Source organism: Nyctibius grandis, chromosome Z (genome assembly GCF_013368605.1).
Source record: "Nyctibius grandis isolate bNycGra1 chromosome Z, bNycGra1.pri, whole genome shotgun sequence".
In the NCBI taxonomy this organism is placed as follows: domain Eukaryota; kingdom Metazoa; phylum Chordata; class Aves; order Nyctibiiformes; family Nyctibiidae; genus Nyctibius; species Nyctibius grandis.
The window spans coordinates 94,473,113-94,501,003 of NC_090695.1; the positions used below are offsets into that span (position 1 = coordinate 94,473,113).

Sequence of the window (27,891 nt, forward strand, 5' to 3'; positions counted from 1 at the left end):
AATCAATCCTTCGCTCTTGCTCAAAACTGTTGCTGCACAGAGGAAAATAAACTCCAGAATATCTCAGCAAACAATTTAGGGTCAGAAATTTTTCATTTCTGACAATTAGTAGAGAGCCTTCGCATACCTCCTTCAGCAGCCGCCAAGCGCGGAGGGAAGTGGAGAGGGTCACAACCTTAATTCTGGACACAAATTGGCTGCTGGTTCTCCACTGCTGAAAGGGGGAGAGGAGGTTACGGCCACAGAGTAATGAGCGAGATTACTCTGCAATCAGGGAAGGGAGATGTGAGCTGGAGAGACGTGCTGAAGGCAGGGAAAACATTCCTTAAATTAAACTCCTATTGTTCGCCTCGTCTCTGCCTCGGTGGATAATCCACGAGACTCAGGGCTCCTGCCAGGAGCCAGTGTGAATAATTCCAGAGCATTTTCCCTACCTGTCGTTAATACAGCAGTCTATGCGCGCACAAGCTTTCCAATTCTTTGAGCCATACATACAGGAAGGTAAATTTTCTGTAACCCCTGGGAACATCCTTTCCCTTCCCCTTTTCCCAGTAAAATCTGTGTGGTTTTTCAGGATGAAGGGACGCAAAGCTGCACTGCTGAGAAATCATGAGCGCAGTGCATGACTCCTCAGCACTTTGTGCATCATTAGAGCGAGGTTATTAACAGGACTATGGGGGGGCTGAGGGCAACGAGAGGATGATGTGTGAAAGCAAGGAAGGCAAATGCAACTTTTCAGAGGAAACATGCTCCATTTGTGAGGTGAATTGGAGTTGAGACAGACTGTGCAGAGCCTCACACCTGAAGATAACGTGGTGGTAGTAAAACCCTTTCCAAAGAAGGCTGCAGGACAAGAATTACATGAAGACGGCAGGACAAGTCTCATCAATGGACATTGACCCAGCTTCCATGTTGACACGTGCTGTATAAAAACATGAATACAGCAACAACTGGCAACTGTAGCTCTTGGCACCAGAGACTATAAGAATTCAGGAAATACTGCGTTGGAACTAATGCAATGTGCTTTGGGATCATTCATTCAAAGGACTTCGGGTAAGACTCTCACGGTGTACTATATACAGTGTGCTGTGATGCTAAATATACCCATGCCCACCGAGAACAGCAGCGATTTGATTCCAGTTCTATCTTTTAAACCACTATGGATATCAACTCTTCTTCCTTCTTCTCATTAACACTGCTGTAAAGTACCTGGCGCAAATCTACATCAAATGAATATAATTACAGAGGAAAATACATTGCATTAACTTATATAGCTGGCCTTCCCTTTCTTTTTCTGTCGTACTGCTGTTCTTTCCCTCTTTTCCCCTTCCTTTTTTTGTACGGTGGTTTTGTTTCTATTTTTCCTCACAATTCATCTTCTTTGTCCTTCTTTTCTTTCAGTCTTTCACCTATTCCTTGTTTCCAGCCCAAAGTTGCTTGCTTTCTTTTTTTTTTTTTTCCAAGTTTGATTGATTTATTCTGCACTTACGTAAATGATTTTACACAAAGCATATAAACTATAGAACTCCCTGCAGAATACCATAAGCACTGCTACCATCCGTGTCGGTAAGGGGGAAAAAAAGCGAAGTTAACGAAGTGCTAAATTAAGTAAGAATCTCTTACATCATACTTCGAAGCTTGCCAAAATCTGACTCTTCAGATGTACTGCAACGGCAATTTTCTAAGACACGGGTCCTTTGCAGGCAAAAATCTTTATAACTTTAGTGTCAGACAGGAAAAGAAATACAGATTCTCCCAGCTGCTACGGCAGGGACCAGGGGACGAGGTAACCTTTCAAATAACCAGGCCTCAAGTCACTGGACCATCACTACCACATGGAACCCAGAACAATGCGATTCTTCTGGCCTACTGTGGGAAAAGAAAGGGAAGAAAGATGAGGAAAGGTATTTACTTTTCATATCTCTTCTGAAACACCTGCAGGACTTCAGGCAAGTGATCTCTGTTGAAATTCATTGTATTGCTCAATCCATCCTTGCTTAATTCATCTCATGAAACTCTTAAATGGTACCCAGGCTACAGGCTGGCACTCTACAGAGATGGGAATTACATCCCTAATTACAAGATGTGGTATTGCTCTAATAATAAGTACTGTGCTCAAGAAGTCCCCACCCAGGGGGATGAGCTTTGACCTCTTTTAACAAAGACTGCAAAATAGTTGATAAGAACATTAAAGCAAGTCACTGCTCCAGAAACCACGCGCTCACTTGCTCGGAGCACTCTGGCACTGGCTGCAGAAATTAGCTTTTGAGCACATCTCACTCGTCTGAGTTGGTGATAGTTGTCTGTCCCTCAGTGCTATAACACAGATTTGGGGCAACAGCATATGGAGGTGTAGAAGGGGAACTAGAAAGGCAGTTAGTTTTACCTCCACAGTATTCACTTGTTTTACCCTACAATCCCCTAACAGCACCAGGGCAAGCTCAGCTCCACAGGTCCATTCCAGGCATTGCTGGAGAAATTAATCTGAATTTTTCATGCATCTTCAGGATGAGCCTTCACAACCCCTGGAGATGAATGGCTCCTCTACAAGACACACTCTACCCCAAAAAGAACTGGGCCTTGCTGAGCTGTCATTATTGCTCCTCACGTTTCCTTTCAAACAGCACGTCTTGCCCTAAGAGCATTCTCCCTCCTCACACCAGCAGCAAAATACTGCAGCAATCTCTAACTGGGGACGTGTTTTCTCCTCCAGCACAGATTCGTAGCATTTAACAGCAAACCTTCAATTATCACAGCACAGGACAGTAAAACTTGCTCAAGTGGAAATGTTCAGCTATTTCTAACCTTGCCTTCAGTCATCTTCTTTCTTTTGCCCCCAAAGCCATCTAAAATAGTATTCTCCTGGAACCTCGGCGCAGCCTGCCTAGCACAAAGTTAAACCATAAGTCAAAATGATTAAAATTATATGGAAATATATACATCTCCTTCAACACTGTACTGGGAACGTGGCTCCTAATGGGACATCACTACACATTACTCATAAGGCCAAGACATGTGGCGTTTCCCAGAGAACCTGCACATTCTCCTTTTTATGCCGGATGACTTATAAGCAGCAATCAGTCTTTTCCTTTTGGGGCCATGCCTTCCATATGCATAATTTGAGTCCTTAAAATGAACCCCCTGATCTGTATTCCACCTGCTTGGGAGGAAAAAAAAAAACAACCATCTTGGAAATATATAGCAACAAGAGCCTGGCAGGACAAACTCACACTCCCACTGTGCCAAATTGCAAGTTTAGTAATTCTGTTTTCTTCCCGCTGAGTGGAAGGTGTCATTAGCTGCTGTATTTAGAGCCACAAAGAAGGTTCTTGGAGCAATCCCCAGCCTCTCTCTGAACCAGGTGGCTGATGACCACAGGAGCTCTCTGCAGCTGGGGACCTTCACCTTCATCTTCCTGCAGTCATCACTTCAATGGAAAGGAAAGAAACGGGGCAAGTGGCACAGTATGAAGAGAAACCCTCAGGCTATGTCGTCCTCCTCCAGGCTGAAATTCAGCCCTGCGTCAGGGCCGCTTTAAAGTCCCTTCGCTGCATAAACCATTCTCGGGTGCTTTGAACTCAAGAATAGCTTTCCTTCTGGGAGAGGATTTCTCCTCTAGGCCAGTCCCTGTGGAGCACCCATTGAACCAAATCCTCATTTCTGCAGATTAATATAACAATTCAAAGAATCATCCTCTTACTGTGAGCCTTGGAGGGGAGCACAAAAGCCTTGGAAATGTCCTGCAATCACGCACACGTGCACCTGGACTTGAGTCTTGACTGCTGGCAACAATCCTACATGCTTTCGAGAACGTCCGCCCATCTGACCATGAGAAGTCCTCCTGCTTATGCCAACGTGCCCATCCAATGCGAATGCCCGTGCTGGCTTTGCTGGCACCACCATGCAACAGCAAGGAGGAACGGCAGAGCACAGTTGTGTTTGCTTGATAGGATTTCAACTAAATAAAGATATAAATCCATAACCGTAGGTGGTCTTCATGATGCACACAATGAAGAGGGGAGGGAGAACATGAGGAATTGCCCCTTTCAAGCGGTGACCGAGGATGGGAACACCCTGCTGTTTCCAGATTTGTTTGGGATGAAATGAAGACCACCTGCGCTGCCTGAGAATTGGGAAAATCTGTGCAAACATTCATTATTTATAAGATAGCTGTCCAGAGGCAAATTGCCTGGAATCCATTAAAGGGAGAAATCCCAGCTCCCTCTGGCAGTCGCCTGGCACAGGCCTTCTCCACTGACATAAAGGGAGGGAAAAAAAATCACTTTCATGTCTAATTAATCTGCTGGTATATAATACTTTTAATTAGGAAAAAAAAAAAATCTGCATGCTTTTTAAAAGAGGAAGGAAGGAGCCAAAAGCGAGGCAGAAAGCTCTGGCATCTTGGCTGCAGTTCAGGCCTTGTCCTCTTTAAATTGGCCGGAGCAGGTTTAAATCGCTCTCCATATACAACCAAAGTCCCCGCAATGCTTCAGGGGGCTGCTTTGGAGATGAGGAGTGGGACTGTGTGTGTACAAACTTGGCTATTTACCCTGGAAAAGAAAATCCAGGTGAAGATAAGAGGAGGTGAAAGGTATTCGAAAGACGCCTTGGACAGAAATGAAGTGGACTCTGTTGGACAAAGCATGGATAAGACAAGCAGAAAGGCCCAGGGACGAGGAGATCCAACCCATATGTTCTCTCTTCAAAATAACAATAATAATAAAAAAATTCATTCCCCAAGCCCAAATTTCCTAGCCCTTCTTTCTCCTTCTAATGTCTCTCTTCTCTGCATTCATTATTAATGCCACTGGGGGTACAGATTTGCACTCTGGTTTCTGAAAAATTAATTCAATGATTAAAATTTCAGTCCCTGAGTAACGCAAGCAGCTCAGGCAAGCTGGAGATGCCCCTTTGCAGTTTGAAGGCCTTTGGTAGGCCGCACGCTTACCCCCTGCCTGAGAAGCCTCCCTGTAAACCTAGCTCAAGGGGGAAAATCTGGCAGGAAAATGTGGTTTTAAGTTGATCAAGTTCTGCTTTTGTGGAGAAGCCATTTCAGTTTAATACCCTATCAATGCTCAATTCAGTGCAGAGAGTGAACCACAGGTTCTTCGAAGGCTCTAGTACTCATGGCTTTCTACACAATCCCTTGAGCAAGGGAAAATCTCCAAATGTAAATATTAATCAACACCGTACATCTATCACTTGTTGACAAGCTGATTGTAGGCTGAGAGACTTCCAGTGTGGCTAATGAAATTTTCTATGACAATGTGCTTTAAAATGAAAGAATAGCAGAGAAAGGCCCTCTGAGAAAGACACCTTCTCGACTCACAAACAAGGTCTATTTTCTCATCTGTACCCACATCTATCAGCAGAAAGAGCAAGACCCAAGGAACCTGCAAACTGGTGAGGGAAGGGTGCCAGATCACACAGCACCCACCCCTTGGGGGGCAATTTCTCCCCATTCCAGAAGAGCAGAGACCCTCACTGCAAATGCAATATCAGCTCAGGAAGGTCCTTTCCCGGGCTGCAGCGGAGCTACCCTTCCCATCAGCTCTACGTCAAAGGAAAAAGCAGGCAAAAAGCCTGTGTAATTCTCCACCCTCAATTTCTGGCACTGTTATTTTTATTTATTTTAAAACAAACATAAGAGGGAAGTCAGAGCTCGGAGTAGCACACATTGCTGAGGAGCTCAGAACCCTTCTCCAGGTTTAGACAAGAGAAGGAGGAAGAAGGGCTGGACATAAACTTACAGGTACCAATTTCATTCCTAAGGTGCTAAAAAATGGCAAAATAGAACAAACACACTGCACTGCACTGGGGTCACGACAACTCCGAACGCTGAAATGCTCACTCAAAGCCAACTCCTGGAGTCAGACACTGCACATTTCCTCCTGAAATGTAACATGCAACATTTCTAAAAACTCTACCAAATTGTGAATTTTTGGGGAAAAAACTCTCTGCTAGCTCCAGAAGAACACACGCCGTGTATATCACCATCACAGTGCTACCAGGAACAAAAAGCAACACATGGAAAACCTACTTTTTACCACATCTGCTGAAACTTTGCAGGGTGAATGTGCAGAACTCTGGTTTCTTGGAAAACTCGCTGCTTTTCTTCCTCAAGTTGTGGCTTTGTGGAGGTTTCAGAATACGTGGGCTTTTATGTGCTGTTCAACTCTTGAAGTTATTCTGAGCTGCCAGCCTTTAGCACCACAGTCCTGTATCTACAGGACAGACAGAGCATCAGTACGTGCAGTATTAGCTCCCTCGCGTGCTTTCATGTGCCAGCCTCCCCACCTCGGGACAGGTTCATTCCTCCTGCTCTTCCAGAGTCCAGGTGGTTCTACTGAACCCGCAGCTATTAAATCTCCCCTTCTGAAAAAGCTCCAGAGCAGGATACATCCCACCTTGCAGCAGCGTTGACTCCAGCCTCGTGATACCAACACACGTGAGAGATGACGTGCTGGGGCGTACAGCCCTGACGCTCTGTGCAGAGCAAAGAGGAAATGGAAATGCTGGAACAAGCACTTTGGCACAGCTTCTTGGCTGGGCTAAAGGTTTATTCCTGGGATGCTGCTTTCCTGCAGACTAAGGAAAATTAAATTTAGCACTTTGCAAATAAATAGGTTAAGGCTGAAAGGACACTATTTAGGAATTTACTGCTTACAGCAGCCTCAGAGATTATAGATCCATCACCGTCTATTACCTTGCTAGTTACTGCTTCCACTCTGTCTATCTTCCCCACTTACGGAGCGGTCCTTTCATCAGGTCTTTTTGAGTTCCAACTTGAAACTGTCATCACTCTAATGGAATTATATGAAGAAAAACAACTTTGGGCTGCAGTGACTCTGCCAAAAAGCCAAGGACATCTCCTGTGCTTTCCCAGGACAATGCAGTGAGATTCCTGCCTGACAGAGACCTGCACAGATGCCTGACAACCTCCTGGGAAATACAGCGATGGACAGCTGTTCACACACATGTCCAAAACCTCTGGCCTCCATGCAACTGTCAGCTGGGCCCTTTCAACACCCAGAAACACAAGAGCTTTCACAGGGACCAGAGAACTGACAGCTGACTGGTACCCCTTGCTGCAGATTCATCGTAACTACATTGCACACGGCATGAGAACTAGTCACTGAATGCACCGACGTGATTGTAAACCGCCGCCTCGTGCTGCATGCACCTCTTCCACTATCTGCTTCACATAAAAATCATCTGCAGACAGTCCCCTCTCCAGAGTGGGATCCTTCCAGAAATGCAAAGTGACAGCTAGCACATGAAACGCTCTCCAGAGCCTTCCATTCAGACAGACAAACCTTTCAGTTTAAGGTTGAAATTTACGTCAGCTCCCCAGAACACAATTGAGATAGATCCACTGTTATCAGCTACCCGCTTTAGCTGAAACTGAATACAGATTAGGGACAAATTAAAATTTTCAAGACTCAGTTTGATATATTCCCTCCAAGATACAGGCAGACAGGCTTGTCTTCTTCTAAAAGCTAAAGATGCCATCAAAAGATAATCTTGGGAGTTACCAAAGCTGGAGGTCATCCTCAGCTCTCAAATTCCCTGCTTCCCACATGGAGGAGAAAGCAGCGATGTGATTTAGCTATGAATCCTTATAAGACAGATTTGACATAAAATACCTTTCTGTAATTCTTCCTCAAAGGACGTTCTCATGCATTTGGCAAAAAAGAAAATACATTAAATCCAAAGTCCTAAAATAGTGCCAAGTTACCTGCTCTTCCCACTAACATTCACATGGGGCAGAATGAATGTGGTTTGTGTGTGGAGTTAGGATGATTCACGTACTTATTTGTTTGAAGCAAATGTGAGAACAGGATAGGTTTTTCACTATTCATGTACATGAATAAAGACAGTTGATACATTATTAAATCCTAACATTAATCTGTATCCATGTTAAGTATTAATTCCTTAAGTATAGAGAACGTAAAGAGCTGAGGTGCAAAAACTGTTGCTCTGTGGCATAGGGCAGGACTCCACCAGAATCACAGCAGCCAGTCCCCGTAACAAAGCTCTCCGAAGGATTTTCAGTTTACTGCTGCATTCTGTCATTGCTCCACAGACACAGCACCGTGGCAAGGACACCAGCATTAACGGATTCATATTGCAACACTGACAGGACACGTTATGATCTGGAGGACCTGCATGGCACGTTGTGCTTAAGACTCCCCAATGCTGTGAAGTGCATCAAATCTTCAAGAAATGCCATGACTGAATGCTTGACGCGCTTCCAATCCTCTCAAGCAATAATTGCCTCCGAATAGAGGTGGGATGCCTTGGAGCAAAGCAGAAGGTACACGCACAGTGGTTATTATTTTTGCTTTCCTATAAGCGGTTTCTCAAAAAGAAAATGTAAGAGACCCCTATTTAGGTAAAGGTCTCAGGGAACACCCAAACATGGCAGAGACTGTGGTACCATGAAGAAGAGCTGCCTGACAAGCTTCGAAATATCGGCTCTTATCTTAAACTGGCAAGCCAGATTGAGAGAAAGCGTTTTAACGGGTTTATGCAATACTAACTTCATTGTTAAGAGCCACATAGTAATTGAGCATTTAGACTTTGAGGCGTGGAAGCAATACAAGGATGACAGAGGAGTGTATGGCTGTGAGATTCCAGCTCCCATCTCACCCCTGATGGTGGCCCTTTGGCTGCCAAAGGGGACCTGTGACCACAACACCCCGTTCTCTGCTTCTCATTATTCTTCTGCTACATCCCTCCCAATTACCTGCCAAGCCTGGTGGGAAAGGGCCAACCACCTCGTTATCCAAACTAAATTTAGGCTGAAACCTTTTAACTCTGAAACCCTTTAACTCTGAAACCCTAGATGAGGCCACAATACAAGCATTTCTACTCACAACAAATAAAGCAGAAGACCTTTGTATGAGCCCAGGTCCACTCTTCAGACGGAGACGATAGATGTACCAAGACCACCCCAGCATGGGAATCTTTTGCTGTGTTTCCATATTTGTGAACAGGTTTTTATACATGCAAACACCCTCCCTCTTCCCTCCCTGGAGGTTAGAAAATCTTTTGCCCCAGTCAAGCACGGGTAGTAGCTATAACTCCCAAAGCAAGAGATAAGTCCTAATTATATTTGTATTTAAACAATGTGCTGCTTACTCGAGAAAGAAGAGAGGCAGCAGCTGCCACTCACTCTTGCTGGTGGCTTTGTGCCGGCTGAGCTCTGCTGTGACGGCCTGGGGCACTCACAGGCTGGTGGGTGCTTTGCTGGATGCTACCAGCTGCATCTCGCCTCAGTTGTTTCCTGGAGCTAACGGGTCTTCCTAGAGCTCTGCTCACAAACCCGTTCCTGGAACACAGGGAAAAGGTGAAGGAGCGGTACAAAACCCATCCTGAACTCCCTCGGCAATGCCCTGACCGCGTGCCCTCTGCGCTGCCAGCCAGCCCTCGCAGCTAGCTAAAAGGAGAGGCTTCAGGGACGTCCATGTGGGATCAGCAGTGGAGGGAAGAGCCACAAGGATTGCTGAAGTCCCTGACACCATTTGTCACTCAGGGATGGCATAGAAGACAATGCTGTGATGCAGTCTTGCTGTGGCTGAACACGCTGGCCTTGGAGCAGACCAACACCAGCACAGAGGCCCAGAACCGACCCAAGGCAGGAGACAGAGCCTGTCCCCCCCTCCTCACGTCCAAAGACAGACGAGTATCAGACTGTGGAGCAGCCAGGGAAGATGGCTGAGATGCGGGGTGCCCAGAAACTCAAGGCTTTTCCCCTGCAAAAGGACAAAAACCTCCATCAATTTCCACTCCTTTTCACTTGCAGCTTTGAACACAAACATGTGGTTTGCTGACACAGCTCTGCGTGCTCTGCAAATTCACAACAGCGCAGCCAGGGAAGGCAACAAGCGTGCATCAAAAGCTGCTTTGCAAAACACCCATTTCATGTGTGCTGCAGCGATGCCTTGGTACTCCCCTACGGCCCGGGCTTGAAGGCATCGCCTTTTCCTCCAAGAGCGCCGATCACACAGGCTCCAAGAAGAACATCTTTTGAAACTATTGGAGACTCAAATAAATAAACTAAATAAACTGAAGAGATTAATGCCAGTTAAAGGTGGCAGGTGGCCACCGAAAAGGAAAGGAGTGGCTGTGCCACCCCCAGGCCCCCCAGCCCATGCTGGCTGCACCACACGTCTGAGGGACAATTTGCTGCATCCATTCACGTACGACAAAAGCTGGCTGCACCGGTTACATCTCCAACCCGTTCACACGCAGCTTCCCCACCGCAGAACAGTTTAAAAAGCTTCTCAAACCCCTGTGGAAGTCCATGAATCGTAATATTCTGCACCCAGGTGAGACGGATAGAAGAAACCAGAAGGCCGAGTGACCTAGAGCAAAGCCATGCAGCAATTTGGCACCAGAGATGGGAACAAGAATCCGGGAGGGGTTTGCTTATGTCCCTTCTGCTTTATCCGTTATTTAACACTGTCTTCATCTCGTGGTGTGTAAACACAGCCCTGTCAGCCCACACAGTCCTTTGTAAGCTGTTCAAATACAGCAGCGGGCGGACGCAGACATCCTTCTCTCCCGAGACCTCCCGCGGGGAGACTGGGCACAGCCAGCGACACGAACAACCCTTCTTCAGCAAATTGCAATCACGCGGGTGCTGGGAACGTGGGAGGGGAAAAAGAATGGAAGGAAAGGCTTTTATTGTAGCAGGTAAGTCAGACAGAATCTGCTCTGCTTCCTGCTAACTTACGCTGACACAGCAGCAGCTTCTGCGCTGGGCGCAGGGCCGTGCTGTGCAGGGCTGCCGGGCTCTGCCCTGTGGCACGAGGGTGGAATCAGTGGGTGCCTGGTTTGGGCACAGGCAGAGCTATGGCATGACCTGCCCCATGCATTGTCCCACACCACGCAACCCTCCAGGGCCGCACACCTTGCTACACCAGTCTGGATGCTCTGGTTTAATTAAGTTCTCATCAGTGACTTGTGCTCCATGTTGGTGGAGTGACTCTATCCTAGAAAGCACAGGCTCTCTCTCCCATTTCATTAAATAAGAGATATTTCAATGAAAGAAAAGTGGATTTGGTGGGAGGTGAATTGAAAACATTAAAAAAAAAAGATGTATTCCAGTAATTTGGTCACTTATTGTTATTGCAGAAGCCATGGAAACAAATGCTGGGATCCTATGAAGACAGGCTGAGAGAGTTGGGGCTGTTCAGCCTGGAGAAGAGAAGGCTCTGGGGAGACCTTCTAGCAGCCTTCCAGTACCTGAAGGGGCTACAGGAAAGCGGGAAAGGGACTTTTTATAAGGGTAAGTAGTGACAGGACGAGGGGGAATGGTTTTAAACTGAAAGAGGGGAGATTTAGATTAGATATTAAGAAGAAATTCTTTACTGTGAGGGTAGTGAGACACTGGCCCAGGTGGCCCAGTGAAGCTGTGGCTGCCCCCTCCCTGGCAGTGTTGAAGGCCAGGTTGGAAGAGGCTTTGAGCAACCTGGTCTGGAGGAAAGGTGTCCCTGCCTGTGGCAGGGGGGTTGGAACTAGATGATCTTTAAGGTCCCTTCCAACCCAAACCATTTTATGATCTATGATTCAGCTGGGATGGCTGATGTCTGCTGTGTCCCCTTGCCTGGACGAGGCCATCAGCAGTACTGTCAGTGATGGTGGCTGAAGTCAGGTGCAGAATTTGTGAGAATAACTTGAAAACTGCCTTTTTTCAGTGCCCTGCTACTTCGCCGAGAGAGAGGGAGTGCAGATGGAGAGGCAGAGCTCATGCCACTGCAAGCAGGGTGCTGCGGGGAGAGAAACCTGAGGATACAGCACCAGTACTGATATGTCCTTGGGGTGTGGAGGAGCATGGGGGAGGGAAACTGCAAAAGCAACTCGGTGGCCAGCAGCTGATGATTACAAAGCAAACAGGGAAATGCAGAGGAACAGCCTGAATCTCAGATGGCATCTGCGAGCCAAAATCGCATCTTCTGCCCCTAAACAAGCCTTGTTTTTGAAGTGACGGGCTGTGTATCTGCCTCACAGCACAACACATCAGTCACTCCAACAGAGAGGAAAACCTGGAACTCAATTCTATTACCCGCTGCACCCATCAGCAAGACAAACCTCTGACCTTTCAGAGATCCTCACACGTACCATCCTCCCGCTAGACAGGAAAGACTCAGTCACTGGAATAATTCTCCAACATCATCAGCATTAATTACCCACATAGCTGGGTCTACCCTGGCAGACTGCAGGCATGGCAGGGAAGGGGAGCGAGTGGTGCCAACGCGCTGGAAACGGGTGTTGCGCCACACTGACAGGTAACAGGGGAGTGTGTTCCCCAGCCCAAAGCTGCTCTACTTTCCCCATCAGCACAGCGTATTTATCCTCACAACAGTCTAGTGACATTGGCAGGAGCATCACCCACCTCGTACAGATGGGAAACAGAGGCAGAGAAAGAGTATTAACTTTGCTCAGTTGGAACAAGGCTTCAGCCCAGCCTCCTGAAGTCTTGGAGCAGTATCTTTTTGCTCAAAAATTCTGCAGTAAAAAGAAAACCTTCTGTTAGATCTCCCCCAATTCCACTATCCTAGAGGTGACTGGTTTCATTTGGGGAAAAAAGAAGAAAAAAGGAAAAAAAGCCCCACCCTGCCCTAGGGGATAGGCAGTTGTTAGGGAAGCTCATACAGTAAGAGAGAAACTGTGTTGGGAGGACAAAACGCATGAGAAAGAGCAGAATAAGATGAAGACAGTAGCAAGAATGAAAGTTAGGTCCTAACACGAAACAGGCTGCTACAACATCTGAAAGAAAATTATGTGTGGGAAGTTTAAATATAGGATTTGATGCTGTAACACCATAGATTGATAGATTGCTCAACAGCTCCTGTTTGAGAGCTGCTGCTTAGTGCAGCCCAAGATGGGTCCTTGCTGACCCTTCCAGGAATCCCAGCACAATCATCTGGCAGGAAGGCGTCACGCTCACGCAGCAACGGCAGGCGCTCCCAGAGCTGAGCAGAAATGAAGTCTCCAGCAACCACATGGGTAAATTGAAAACAAAATATAAAAATAAAATAACTTGTAATTAACAAGAATGAGGAGTTAACAGAGGCCCACAATCTCTAATCAATCTCTTGCTGCCTGGCCCGCTCCACCAATGAGCCTCATTGTTGTTTTTGATTGTGTGTGCAAGAGTGCGAGACGGCTGCTGGAGGAATAGCACTCCATCAAAATTGTGATTTCTTTCTCCTCTCGAGACTCATCAAGGGTGAAGAGGAGGAAGAGGGGAGCAGACAGGGACGCAAAAAGAAACAAACAGCTAGAACATGCCTCTCAGAGACACTCCGCTGGGTTCAAGGAGGAAATAACTGAAACTGCAGGAATGCCAAGCACGCGGACTGGGATCCAGAGCTCCCAACAGTGCTGACAGCTTCAAGACAAAACAAGAGCACTCAGGTGAGTAAAAGTAATCCCTGTATTAACCATCCTGCTTATTCCTAGACATGCACCGTTGGCACGCTGGCCAACCTGATGCTAAGGCTGCGCTGGAATCTCAGCAGACTGGACCCTCTCCACACATTTAACCATTTGAGTTTTGTCTCCCCTTTCAGTTAGCAGTTTGTCAGCATCACTCTGTGTTTGAAAAATATCCTCCAAATTCTTTCTTATTCAATCCAGCCTCATTTCCCTCCTCAAGAAAAGAGAATTAAACTATTGCTTCTTGTCTGCAGAGCTGCCCCATCGCATTTTACACACCTTGTCAATACAGAGGCAATAGGACAGCAGGGTACACAAGCGATGGGGCAAGCAAAGGAAGGCTGGAAAGCTAAAGGTGGTGCCTGTCCTTCCACCACACCCTTCTTCCAAAGCCTTTATTCCTTTACAGAAGCAAGTGTTTGAGATTACCTTGAAGTTTGAAAATGACAGTGCCCCTTATAGATCTGCAAACCAGCTCCTCATTTAACTCCTTAAAGAGGTGTGTATCAAAGACTGTGTGTGGACTGGCTGTTAACGTAACAGGTTGCAGAAAAGTTGTTGATTTTATTACCATATTACCAATCCAACAGGACACCAATAAAGGTTTTATTTTGCAGCAAGAAGTGCCAGCCCTGTGTCTGGCAACATTCTCAAGCTGTGTTAAGATGCTTTTGTTTGCTGTCTGGTATCTTGGGTATTCTCTTTCAAGGCATAAAGTCTACCATCTTGGGGATGCTTTTCAATGAGCTACCACTGGTGTTTGGGTTTCCATTTGATAATGTTGGCAGAAAATAACAACATAGATGAGACCTGGAAGCAGAGGGAATTCTGTACTTGGCAAGACTGGGCTCTGAGGGTATAGAAAATACCTGTCTAAAGGCAGCCTTTTGGCCAGGACTATTTACGAGCTCAGACACATAACACTGCTGCGATACTGGAAAGAGTTCTCTGTTTTAACTTCCTTACCAACCAATTTAGACCCAAGTAATTTATACATGAATTACTCAGAAATCTGAGCACTCCTTTCTGAGAAAGTAGAGGAACCTAAAACAAGAGAGATTTCAAACACTGCCAGATTTGATGCAGCTGTTACACAGGATCAGATCGATTGCCTTTTCAGTCCAGGATCCTATCAAGAATAGTGACCACCACCATGTTCATGCCACAACAGTGGAAACAGTTTACCTGAAGCACAGTGAATAATCAAGCTGAGATTCCTCTCTCTGAGCACTCTTCTTGCTCTCTTTTCTTCACTCAAGTTTTCATTCCCAAGTATTTCCAGAGGATGGAGTTGAATGTTGCCAGGTACAGCAGCAGCAAAACCATATGTAGACACAACCCAAAGAATAAGCAACATGCATGGGAATTTTCTTCCTAACCTCTGTAGTAAGAGGTGGCCTTTAACACCTCAAAGCATAGAGCTCTGCATGTCCCCACTCAAGTTAAATGTAAATATTTAATGTAAACTAGGTATTATTATTTCTCCACAAAGACATCTTACAATGTTTGAAAACCTAGTGAGCTCCTGTTCTCAGCAGCACATTGAAGCCATAGGGTCTATAAAACAAAAGGATTTCTACCCTTCATTTTCAATTGATTGGTTTCAAATGCTTTGGCTGAGACTGGGTCTTCAGGCACACAAAAAGGAAAAGTCCATGATTTTATTTCTCTATACTGTTTGTTCATTTGTACAAGTGTCTCCAAATCATCTCCTCTTCAAATTTGACCAGTCTTTCTGTTTACCAAAAGACTTTCTTTGTCTGAAACAATTGTCATTGCCTAAAGACCTCGCTTCCTCACTCTCGTTCAGGATCTACCCAGCGACAAGGGTAAACAGCACGATGTACACACAGCCAAACAATGACTTCCTGATTTGCCACCGCTTGATTCCAAGTTGGCTAAGCTGATTTTGAGGCTCCCCAGCAATGTTCGTTTGTTTTAACAGAAATACTTAATAGGTTGTTACAAAGGGAGTCAATGCACTTCTTGACTATCTCATGGGTGGCCTGGCCTAGACACACCAGTCAAGCATTATGCAGAACACAAAGTCTGTGTCATGGCCTAAAACATCTAATGTACCAGCAATGGGAACAGAATATGAAACTGTCAAGTGCCCAATAACTATAATGCATTACAACCCACAAAAAAGTCATCAGACACTAAACTCCTGGTGAGGAATCTGTAACACCACTTTCCACAGCATTTAATTAAAAGAATAAAAAAGAGCAAACAAGTGCGAGCGAGCTGTGAAGTCTGAGATGTGCCTTGCTGCCTACGCACTCACACACAGAGGGTCTGAAAATCACTGGAACATCCTTCAAGTTGATGAGCTCATCTGTTGTATCGATAGGGATGGCCAATAAATACTGATACGGTTTCATTGGAATTCAGTGCTTGTTTAGAGACGCAGTCATTTATATTCACAGCATGGCACTGTGATTAACCCCTTCACTGAAGCTGTAGCTCCAATTAATGCGATTTGGCTGGTCACATACAGCATGTCGATAATAAGCTCTACTACAGTAACAGCACACCTTGGTCAGGAAAACCAAGCACGTCTTTCATCTTCATTTAGCTTTGAAGGGGTTACATTACAGTAGCTCCTATTGCGTCCCTGCTATTGAAGCCTCACCAAAAATTAAATGCCACCAGCAGTGCTACCGAAATATGCTCTAAAGTTTACACGCAAACTCCAGAAGCTTGTAAAGTGCCAGGGGACTTATCTGGTTTAATTATATAGATCCTGTTCCATAAATTGCTCGAATGGAATAAATACAAATAGCATTCCCTGCTTGGTGACCTCTTTGGGTTAATGAAATGCACACAAACACCCACAGTCTGCTACAGCTCAGAAATTCCACAGCACAAACACACAACCTTGCTGGAAGCCATAGTCAGGATTCAAGCCTTGGTACATACATGAGAACCAGCTGCCTGGACTCAGCAAGGAGATAATCTGTTGTTTATATTCTACTGCTATTCTGAGCTGCATACGGGGGGAATTGTCTGCGATTTACTGAACAGGGAGAAAGAGTCTGAGATTTTGTTGTTCGGGCTCTAATAAGCAAATCTGCTTCTCTTATCCAAAGAGGTGTGTGAGGTAAGAGAGGCTGAGGAATTCCATGAACAATAAGCCATCCACCCTTGGCTTTGGGAAATGAGAGATCTTGAAACTGCTGCCGCTCTACTGGCAACACTTCCATCCTCTGGATGTACTTGGGAATAAAGACTTGAGTGAAGAAGTGAAAGGAAGAAGTGTGTTTAGGGACAGGAGTCCATACTTGATTATTCATTCTCTTGCATATAAATTATTTCTATGGCCATGACATGAAGGAGAATCTGATCCTACTGGAGACAAACTACTGAGAAGCCAGCCAGCTCTTGTTCATGTGGTCAGTACGCAATTTGCTCATGTTTTCTTAACCTTCTCCAAGCACACCATCTCTTCTGCAATGCAGAAAGAACTGCTAGTTGTACCGTCCAGGCATGGGATCCAACAGACATCTCCAGGAGTCTGCTGAAGTTTCATTCACTAAACATTTAATGCTATAGGTGTGAGCACAGGTCTTAGAGCTAACAGCATTGCACCGTCTCCACAGAGAACTGTTTTCAGGATTCAAGGACAGTACCTTAAACCCAAGAGAGTCCTCCTCCCCAGACAGAGAACTTTATTTTCTTGCTGTCATCTGCCTCAGTCCAGAAACGTCATAAGACCAAGAAATACAACAGTTTGGGCGATATTTGCCTAGTTTTACTAAGGATCCTAGGTGCTGTCTTATATTACCCTCACTTGCTTTATTTGGTGGGGTTTTTTTTTCTGAGGCTCTAGAGTTGCAGAACAGGAAAATGTTTGTCCCGTTATGTAAAGAAACAATATTGCAGCAATCCAAACGTGGCACACAGCAGTTGGTCTGCAGAAACAGAACTTCTCCAGGTCCTGCTTGTACAGTCCCTTCCTGTACTGAACACCTCCAAAACCCTCACCCTTCTCATAAATGAGACTCACCCCAGAGGGACTAGTGGGAGACAGGTATGATTTTAAGCGTCAGTTGTGTTTGTCACCGAGAAGGAGAAAGTTCTCCCACTGACCTGTAAACTTGGGCTGTTGACACCTGAACCAACGTAAAGATGGAACTTAACAGCTTGGTGACTCTAATGTCACACCTCATCTCTCTCATGTATCAACCCAGCTGTGCTAGCTGGAAGGTAATGGAGAGGAAAACCAGCATCTATCAAGCCAGAACCCAACCTCAGAACACCTAGCTAGACCAATAGAGGTATCAGACTGACAGAAGACAGACTGTTATTGCTGCTCATCTGTGCTGTTCACATAAATGGCACTTCACACACACAAGGATGAGTTGCTGCTCAGAAGGGATTCCAATTTACATAAAGACAAGATGATGACACACAGACAAACTAGAGGATAGCAAAGACAGTAAGGACATACATCTCATAGCAAAGTAAGGATGAAATCTTGATGGTTACGTAAGGTTTTATTGCTGCAGCATGTATAACTGGTAACATAAAAAGGCGAAGTGCAAGGCCAGATGCTTTAGATATTATGCATATATAGTCTCTTCTCTTTACTCCTGACTTTGATATATAAGTGGGAGACCAGATACCAAACCTCCTAAAGTATTTTTTTAAAAGAAGAAAGGATCTTTACTTCCCTCATAAGGAATATCCTGTCACATCACAGGGGAGGCAGTGATTTTCCAGTCTAATCACTGAGAAAGAGCAAATACATTCTGGCATGCTGAAAACCACAAACCCAAAGAAGCAGGTGTGGCGAGGGGTGCGCAGACCCACCTTAAAAAGCAGGCAGTCTCCTTGGTGCTCGGCGTAAATGGAGCTGAGTCGATACTGGTTCTCAGTCGTGATGTCGATCTGGTACCCTGTTAGTGTGTAGCACACCTTGCGAAATTCCTGGATCTTGGTCTGGAAAACTTCCTTCAGACGCTGGTTTTTTAGTTCTGCACTTTCCACTTGCTTCTTCAGCTCTGTGTAGAGGAAGAAAACGGGTACTTTCTTATACGTCATCAGCACAGAGCCCTTGCACTGTATTTACAATGTTTCAAACTAAGTGAATTGAAAAAGTTAATTAAATTTTTTAAAAGTGAATTAAGCAGGCAGAGTAAAGAAACAGGCAAGCCAAACTCCTCTCCTCCTGGCCCCAGCAGACAAGAAGATAATAAACTGGAGAATAAGGAAAACAGACGTGTCTTGGTGGGATTAATTTTTCTTTTGCTCAGCCAGCCTTTTAATGACATAGTACCAAATTCAAAGCTATAGCATCCACTTCCCCACAAGCACACATCTTATTTTCTACACAGAACCCAAGAGAAGGGTGTTAACGCTACAGGAAGCAAGAAAGTGGAAAAACGGTAGAAATATGCCTTTGTATGGTTGCATGAGGAGAAAGCTGCCTATAAGGGAAACCTCCTCCAACGTGCTCTTGATTTGACTGTAAGTGCTTGGATCTCAAATTGACACACTGCTTAGGAATCCCTTAAGATTCGTGAAGGGGCTTTTACTGTGATAAAAAGCCTGAAGAGTACCACCGCCTCTTTGCATTTGCTGCCTTAACTGGACTAGCCCCTAGAAGAGAGGTCCTGCGAGACTGCCTGCCACTCACCCCGTATTTTATTGCTACAAAGGGAGCTACCAGCACTGTGAATCCTTCAAGAGGATACACAACAATTACCATGAATCTTTCACCCAAGGTGCCTTCTGAGTAATTAAGCCTCGATTTATCCCCCCATTAATTACAGAGATTGGCTTTACTTTAACATACACTAGAGATGTCTCCCAAGTCAGCCTGTTTTATCAACACTGCAGTCCAGGGTTAGAAAAAAAACCTGACTCTTTCTAACAGCAAACAAATAGACTTCCTCACTCTGATACCTCTTTGTCACTCGGAGGTTTAAGGCTTTGTCTGTGCTGTGATCAGACACATAATTGCAGCACACGTAGGTCATACGTCTTTATTTTAGCTGGTTCAGAGTCCAGCACTAGGAGAGCAGAAACTTCAGCAAGATGTCTGCTTGAGTACGAAGGAAGGTTCCTGGCTGGGCTCATACAGCCCACGCTAAAGTATTACTGTTTCCCAAGTGAGCTGGAAAAGTTTTTGCTCAAGTATTTGCCAAAAAGTGTTTCCATCGACCTCGCAAGTGTAGTGCAGGAAGAATGTAGGATGGTAACTGCAAGGCCATGGACTTGCCTGTGATTCACCTCTGAGCAGCTGCAAGTGCACCAGGAGAATGTGAGCCTTCTCTTCTGTATTGCTTTAGTGAGGTGCTCCAGGTGGGACAAAAGGATAATTCAATGTGTTAAGTTAAAGTGCCTTAAATGCCACTGAGGATGCCCTTACTCAGAAGTACTTTGGCCTTAATCCAATTCAAGATTAATCCCCAGACAAGGACAGGAACTCTTTAATGGTTAAAGAGAACTACGTGTCCCTTGACATCTGAGTGAGAGCATCCACACAGGGAGAGTTAATGCTGGCCAACTCCTTACCTTCAGTTAATTCAGCTCCACCTTCCTGAGCTGCCTGTGGAGATGATGCACAAGCAAAGTATTTCCTTTACTCTGAGTCCCTCCCAGCTGTATCTTGCTTTATCAAGGGGAGCAAGCCAGTCTTGGGGAACAGCATATACCAGCTTGTTCATTAAAACACTTATACAGGGAACCCCCCAATTGCTGGGGAGCATAAAGTGAGTATCCAAACCCTGCTGACAAGCCCAAAGGGTTGTAGGTTACACACTGCCCCTTCTCATGAGCTTGAAAAGGCTGTGTCTTTCCTGACCACCCACCTTCCCATTCATACCAAACTCATCATTGCGTGATTAACGCAACCCTCCCTTGGATTGTTACAACCTTTTCCTCATCATCTCAGCTGGGTCTGGTTCTTTGATTAATTGAGTAATCAGCCCCCGAAATCAGGAGGTTAACTGGCAGCTCTGACCTCAATATTCTCACAGTCTTCATTCAGCTACGCAACTGTTAAGGACAAAATCCTATATATGAAAGTAAAAATTCAGTGACCACATTGCAGTGGTAAATAACATTTCGCCACTGTCAGAGACAGCACTGCCTTTAATATATTGCACATGTCCAACAGCCATATTTTTTTTCCTAATAAATGCAGCCTAGCCTTGGAAAAGTAAATCTGCCTTTTCGTACCGCATTTTGGAGGCTGCCTTTCCTGACTTTTATAACCTTGGGGGTGGATGGCACTCTAATTCATGAACTCCCTGAACAGCTTTCGTTATTCATGAAGAGTTAGCGCCTTTTCCACTGTTTGGTCTCTCAGACTTGGTACTGCTAATGGCCATCAGGAACATCCTCCCACCCGTTGGGTTGCAGCCTTATCACCCACCCAACGGCGCTGGCCTAGTTAGACTACAACCACGTCAATCTAGAATAGCAACTAAGTGATGGCAACTGCTTTCCTCCACTACCCTCAGGGTGAAAAAGAAAAACTCTGACTACAATCAGTCTTTTATGTGAGAAATCCTGAGCGTTTCAATTTAACTGAAGGACTAGCAAGCTTTCGCTCCCGACAGCGTGCCCTCGCCTCCTCCCCGCCACTCCTCCCTGTCCCTCCTTCCAGCGCCTGCGGCAGTTTTGGTGTATCACCGCATCAGCCGTCCTGGCTGAAGGAATTCATCTGCGTGAAAAAACGTTATCTCCCTGTTAGAGATGCCTCGTGTCAGCCACTGGCACAAGGTGCTGAACTCAGTAACTGCTAATGTAGACACAGCTGAATGTGCCAGCACTAGCCAGGGACAGGACAAAGCCTTGTCATCCCCTCTGTGGCTCCATTAGCAAATCCCCAACAGTGCTGCTTTAGTGGCACAGCTTGGGAATGGGGCAGAAAAAACCACAAGCAGATACAGGGACATGATAGGAACGCTTAAGTTTGTAACTGCCCCCAGTGAAAGGTCCGTTGAACCCTGACTGTAAAACAGAGATTGCTCTTCCTTCACGCCCAGTTAAACTGCAGCCCTCCGTAGTTCAGCTATAGCAAGTGCTGATGCCTACCTCCTGCCGCATTCATCCAAGGGAAACAATTCAGCTAGGGGCTACTCCCAAATTAACTCAGGACAGCACTCAGAACTGTGACCACTCCCCTGCTTTCCGCTGAGGGCTCTGCTGATACAACCAAGAAGCTGCGTTGTGAGGAGGATTCACGGAAGAGTAACTTGGTAGGAAGGTAACCCAAGACTTGAGAAATGTAGGATGGGATCCCACTGCTGAAACAAAGCCGTTTGAGATGCCCTACGATATTTTTCACAGCTTCCCATCAGGCTTCTGCAAGAAAGGTAATTCCTGCAGGTTCTGTGTCGTACGAGCCAGCCCCAGGCCAACGTCTCAGGCACTTCGGGGTGCCTAAAATGGCACAGGATGCCTATTTGTAGGCACTGGGTACCTACGTAGCCTCTCCATGCCATGCAGATTCCCTGCCCCCAGATAACAGCACAGGCAGCATGCGCACTGGCTTGGCACAGTAATTAATCCTTGTAGTCTTTCCGCCACCAAGTGAAGACGTTAAGCTAAGAGGCAGCTCATTGTTTGCTCCGTGTCTGAATTCAAAGATGTGACGGCGCTAATTCTTAAGCCTCGCCTAATACCACTAATTCCCACCAAATTTCCAGCACAGTCAGGAAAAACGGATTTAAAAGTCATCATTTGCAGAGAGTGCAATTCAGCGTATTTCAGAGCAATGTTTAAGGCACAGCCGTAGAGGCCACTGAACAGAGGGAGATCCTTTCAGGATGCGTCGAGGTGCGTTAACAGAGCAGGTTTCTGATGACAGCATTACCGTTTCCACCTGGTTTATCTACCACCTACAGAACACTGAATGTCTTGATCCTTTAAGATCTTTCACAACATTAGTAGAATTAGGTTTAATTATATCTTTAAAAGGCAGTGTTTGAAAATGAGAATCCCTGTATTTGGAGCACTCGTGTGAGGTCCTGCATTCGACTCTGTTAGACTTGCACAGAACAGGCGAGAGAAGTTGCAGGTGTGCTCCGCAGAAGCCATGGAGAGGGAAAGTCTCACCATAAACATCCTTCACCCCAGAGAAGGGACGCCGAAGTATCCCTCACTGAAGCGTTAATGAAAGAAATAAGAACTGAGAAAATAAGCATGAGATTTCACAGGTTATGTCTTGGTCAGGGATAATGACCGGCTGTTTATTTTGCCTAGAAATAACCATAAAAGAAGAGGAAGAGAGAGAACGGGAAAATATATGGAAATTATACTGCCCTATCTCCTTTGTATTCAGGACAAGAGTGTGTACAAAAAGTTGCCTGTCCTGAAGAGCTTGATGGGGAAAAAAAATCCTCACTGAAAAAAAATCATTAGTCTTTTACAAAATTAATATTGCCAAATGATTAGCTTCCCCCTAATAATGCTGCTTCTTGAAACACTTTGTATTTTCACACACTTATATCCACTTTAATGAATAATTCAAACTATTTTGGATAAATAAATAAAATATGAGTTGGGCTTTTTTGGTCTCATATTGAAAATGTCACTGCTTTTTATTCTATTGCTTTTACACTCCTTACATCTGAAAACGTTCACAGCTGCCTGGAAATACCACAGCTTTGGCTCTTGCTCCGAGTTCAGCTAGGTCAATCAATAGCAATAGCAGTTTCTACACCAAGAAAACCAAATCCACGCTTAACCTTTCCCCCAGGGAAAGAGGAGGAAACAATGTGGCTCTCAGCATGCCGAAAGTGGTATGAAATTAAATGTATCACTAGTCTTTTCCAGGAAAACACAAATTTGTTCTGCCTCTCCTCAAAGATGCCACAAGCCATGTAGCTGCATTAATTCAGTTGCGATCCCAGCTAATATCTCTCTCTCTCAGAAAGGCCTGAAGTCCTTTCTAACTCTCCATTAAAGGTTACTTTCCCTTAGTAACATGTTTGGGGGTCACTCACTCCAATGCACACAGGATAAAGTATTTACACATGAATTCCCATCCCTGCTGACCCTGCCAGAATGCCTCAGACAGATGCCACCCAACATTGCTACGGAGGATACCGCATTTTTGCCAACCCTGCTCTATTTAAACAACAGACTGCTTAGATTTTGCTTTCAGCCTACAGAAGGGATGCCAGTAGCATCCTGTTCTCACAAGGTCCGTAATGGGAAGAAGGAACGCTATTTTCTCAGTTCCAAGAAGCAAGGCCACAGTTACCCTTATTCTCTCCCACCCAGCCAAACTGCATCTCTCCACTTCCATAACGCCGTGCTGCCATGCAACGGCACCCATCAGTCACTCCCACCGGTACCCCCAAACTGTCCTTCCCATCTGACTCTCGGCAACTCTAATGCTGCCCTTCTGCACCTGAAACCCTTCCAGTCGTTCCCTTGTTCAAACCCTGAGCTGAAATCTTCTCTTCTAGCTTTAGTTCGTGAGAAACAGTGTCTGAAAAGAGTTCTGTGATATCCTGTGAAGGACACAATATAAAAATAAATTGTATTGTATTAAATAAAGGCTAATAGAAGAAGAGCTGAGCATTTTCTCATGTAGACAAGTTTACGACCATTGCTTTTGAGAAATAAAATTCACTTTGCTGGATTTTATAGGCGTGTTTTACACCCTGGGGGAGCGGGACCACGCAACCCGACCAGCGCGGCAGCCCCACGCCACCCTCACCCGACCTCACAGTCTGGCAGACTGAAACCGTGCTTTGCAAAACTTGCAATTTGTGACATTACAACCATGAATTATAACTTTTCTTGAAGGTAAAAACAGTTTTATATTCAACAGACTGCACTGGCTGTTCAATTTTAAACCTAAGTGGTATTTATTTGATCAGTCAACACCGGTTTATTTTTAAACTGTGTATGTACCATATGGTTCAGTACACCTCCCAGCCCCCTCCTCCAGCCCCCAGCTTGCCCTTCTAGCAGCTCAGGGAAGAGTTTTTAAAGGCAGCACATTACAAGTAAAGGTCTCTGCCACCACGGCCAGCTACAGCTCTTGCACTGCCCAAGAACTCTCCACGAAGAAAATTCCCCGTATGTTTCCCCACAATTAAGATGGTTGTCTGAAGCCTCTGTTTCAGACAGCCCACATATCTTTACAGGGGCACCATTTCTTGGAAAGAAGTCCATAATTAACCTTTATCCTCAGATAACCTGCATGAAGTTGCAGAGGACACCAGAAGGCTGGGGTGAAAGAAGCAGGACACTGAGGACCAGAGAGAAGCAGCTATGGAAGAGGATGAACTTTCTCTTGTAGTACCTACACACACATACAATATGGATTAGGATTAAGCAAAGGGTTCTTTTCTTCTTCTTCTAACACTGAGATTACAACACGAGTTGTAAAACTCACAAGCACACTTTAAGATGGCTTATGTACAGGATTCAGCCCTGGCAGATAAACCACCACTAAGCAAAAGGCTCCCTCAGGGGATCCCAGCGTGGGCACTGCTTGGAGCTTTCTCTGCCCTTCCTTCTCCTCCTCGTTGGCAAAGGTGTTTCAGAGTGGAGGAAGGCAGGAAACAAGTGGGCTTTTGGAAGCCCAGCTCAGCTCCTCAGCCACCCCCGCGGCGTGTCCATGTTGTTCTCAGTGAAGGCAGTGCAATGTTGTGCAAAGAGACCCTGGGTGGCTTTAAACTCACTGGATTAAATGATGTGAACAGCCTGCTTGCAGCAATACAGAACGCTGTGGGGATGGCAACATTCACCCCAGACGCATGATAAATTAACCTCAGGAGAGCTATTTATTGCCCAAGATGGACTTCACCAATTAGTATGATATGGCACTAACCGCTTGGAAGTTAGCATTGTCACACCGGTCATAAATTGTGAACCGACCAGGAAGACATCTCCCTCCACCCCCCAAATGATGATTAAAGTCTTCCAGCCACATTTCCCTTCCACATGGCAATTATAGACCAACAGCACTTCCCAGAATAAAGCGATGTCAGCCAGAGCTGGAGCTAGTCATTAACTTCAGATGCAAAAAATAGCCTCACCTTAAGAATACAAATATACTGTGTCACTTAAGTTTACAGGAAAATACTTATCGTCTAGATACTTCTAGAACAAGTCAGCAAAGATTAGGCATAAGCCTTCCAGTCTACCTGTTTTCCAGGTAATCTATTTTGGAGTTATAAAAAAAAAAAGTCACTCAGACTTTTCACAGGCTGTAGTTCAGAGAAGTTTGGGAGCAAGAACAGAGGCATAACTTGTATCGCTTCTCAGAGGAAGGAGAATCACTTCTCCACTAGGCTGTTTCCAAGAAAAAGAGTGGTTTTGAAACCACTCAAGTGTCTAATGTAAGAATTAATCCTAGGAGCTAGATAATTAACATATATAACACACATTGTTAACTACATGGGGTGGTCTGCAGAAGCATCTAATAGGTGAATTTATCCCCTGTCTGATCACCTCCCCTGCACTCTGCCCATTATCTTGTTTCCACTGGCACATCACTACTATTAGTACTACCCCAAAACACTGGATGCTATTTAAACCTCTGGAACAGCATCCAACACCTGTTATTAAAACAAACGCAGAAAAACTGCTCCAGAAACATTTGTTTGTTCCTTCTCAAAGTGAAGATTATTTGCAGGAGTTATAGTCATTCACAATGCAGGGTGGACAATATTCAATCATGCATTAGAGAGTGCTTTAAAGTTTATTAGCTAATGATGTTCACCAAGGCTACGAACAGGAGCTTTTCACCACTGGCAAGAGATGATTTCAAGGCTTCCCAGGAGCACAACCATTTTGCTCTTACTCCAGGAACTTTCTGTGCTCAAATTCTGATGCTGAGCCTCATGGCAAAGCTATTTGGACTCAGTGATAGTGTCCAAGATTATGTTACTTACAGTATCTTGTCTCCTTCTCCCCCACACTCACAACACAAAGATATCGTAGCTTTGCAGGCAGACGGATCTAAATATAGAATTAATAAACACCTAACAAGATTCCTACCACTTCTGAAGTAGCTCATCAAATAACTAAGTGGTGTAAGAGAGTCTGAGATGGGACAGGGCACCATGCAGGCGTCCTTTAGTTCGTATTTGGGATGCACAGACCAAACTCTAAACCCTGCAGACTCCCTGACTATTTGGAGGGTGGCTGTAAATAAGCACACGCCGCTGCATTGGACTAAACCCCTTCCTACCCGTGAGCTGCCTCCCTTCTTGATAGACATTATAACACCATTACTGGCTCCAGAAGTCACTTTTCTGAGACAAAGCCCATTGCCCTCATCCCTAGGTAAGGCAGCGCTGCTGAAAGGTCAGCCTGCCATTTCATTTGTGTGCACGGCCCAGGCTAATGGAAGCACTTCGGCTGTGCGCAGCACGCAGGCAGGCTGGAGAGTCGCCGAGGATGGCGAGGGAAAACGCACACCGTTTTAGCTGGTCAGCGGGGATGAAAATACAATTGCATTGCAACAGATAAAGGCAAGTCTCTGCAGCAAGCCACCTTATTTGTGTTTTTAATGGGAGAAGATTGTGGAGTTTGTTTTAGGGCTTTTGTTCCAAAGGAAACTAAGCTCTAAAAAGCCTCCACTCACTCCTCCTATTCAATCCTTTTTTCCTCCTGTTTATCCCCTTAATAGTGTTTTGAAGTGTCGGCACTGCAAACATATTGCTCTTGGCCTGAAAGCACTCTGGATGCCAACTAGTCAAACCTTCCCCAGACCCTTCTTTTCGCTCTTTGTGCTCCTGCAGCCAGCCCCAAAGGCACTTACTCTGCTCAAAAATCACACCAGACATTTCCTCTGTGCGCTCTTCTGAGTGCCCTGGACCTCCTCTCACAGGATAGCAGGTTCTGCCCTATTTTTATTGGTATATTTTTCACATTCTACTTCATTTTCTGATGTCCACTTTATGAAAACAATTCTTTAAAGATGATCATGCTGGAGCTGAACGAAATGCTGGTTCAGCATGGAGCAGCAGAACAGCAAGAGGGGCAAAGGGGCTTTCAATAACAAAACTGTAGGAATGTGACACAGATGTAAAGACAAGCAATCATTTTTCCCTGGAGCATGAAAGATGTTTGGAAACAGAGCCATCTCCTGGATAACCAGGCTTTCAATCACATTATTCCAGCCTCTGGAGCTCATATTTCTATCGAAGGAGTCTGAAGTGCTCTTATGGATAGGGAGGGTTATTTCCCTTAACCTTGTGCTAATGCTCTTGAGCAAGAGGTGAAGGCTTGACGTCTCCCAGCAATGCCCACAAACTGTCCCAAGACTGGCAGGACCACCAAAAGCAACCCTGGGCAGGGAGATGGGAAAGGTAACATCTGTCTCATCCCAAGCACCGAGTCTCATTTCCCAATTCTGAATTATTCATCACGTGCTAACTTCCAAACCAGTTCATTTTTAAATTTTTAAATATTTAATAATTGGGTATTAAATATTCATGCAATTTTATTAGAAATTTTGGA

At 45.3% G+C, this 27,891-nt stretch overlaps 1 protein-coding gene across 4 annotated transcripts in view; it reads right to left on the reverse strand.

Moving 5' to 3' along the window:
* Positions 1-27,891, reverse strand: part of MAD1L1 (mitotic arrest deficient 1 like 1) — a 366,743-nt gene that overhangs the window by 74,617 nt on the left and 264,235 nt on the right. For all 4 annotated transcript variants that reach the window (XM_068422520.1, XM_068422519.1, XM_068422522.1 and 1 more), the window contains one exon: positions 18,262-18,452. In XM_068422520.1, the coding sequence (XP_068278621.1) occupies positions 18,262-18,452 (191 nt within the window). The remainder of the gene's footprint in view (positions 1-18,261; positions 18,453-27,891) is intronic.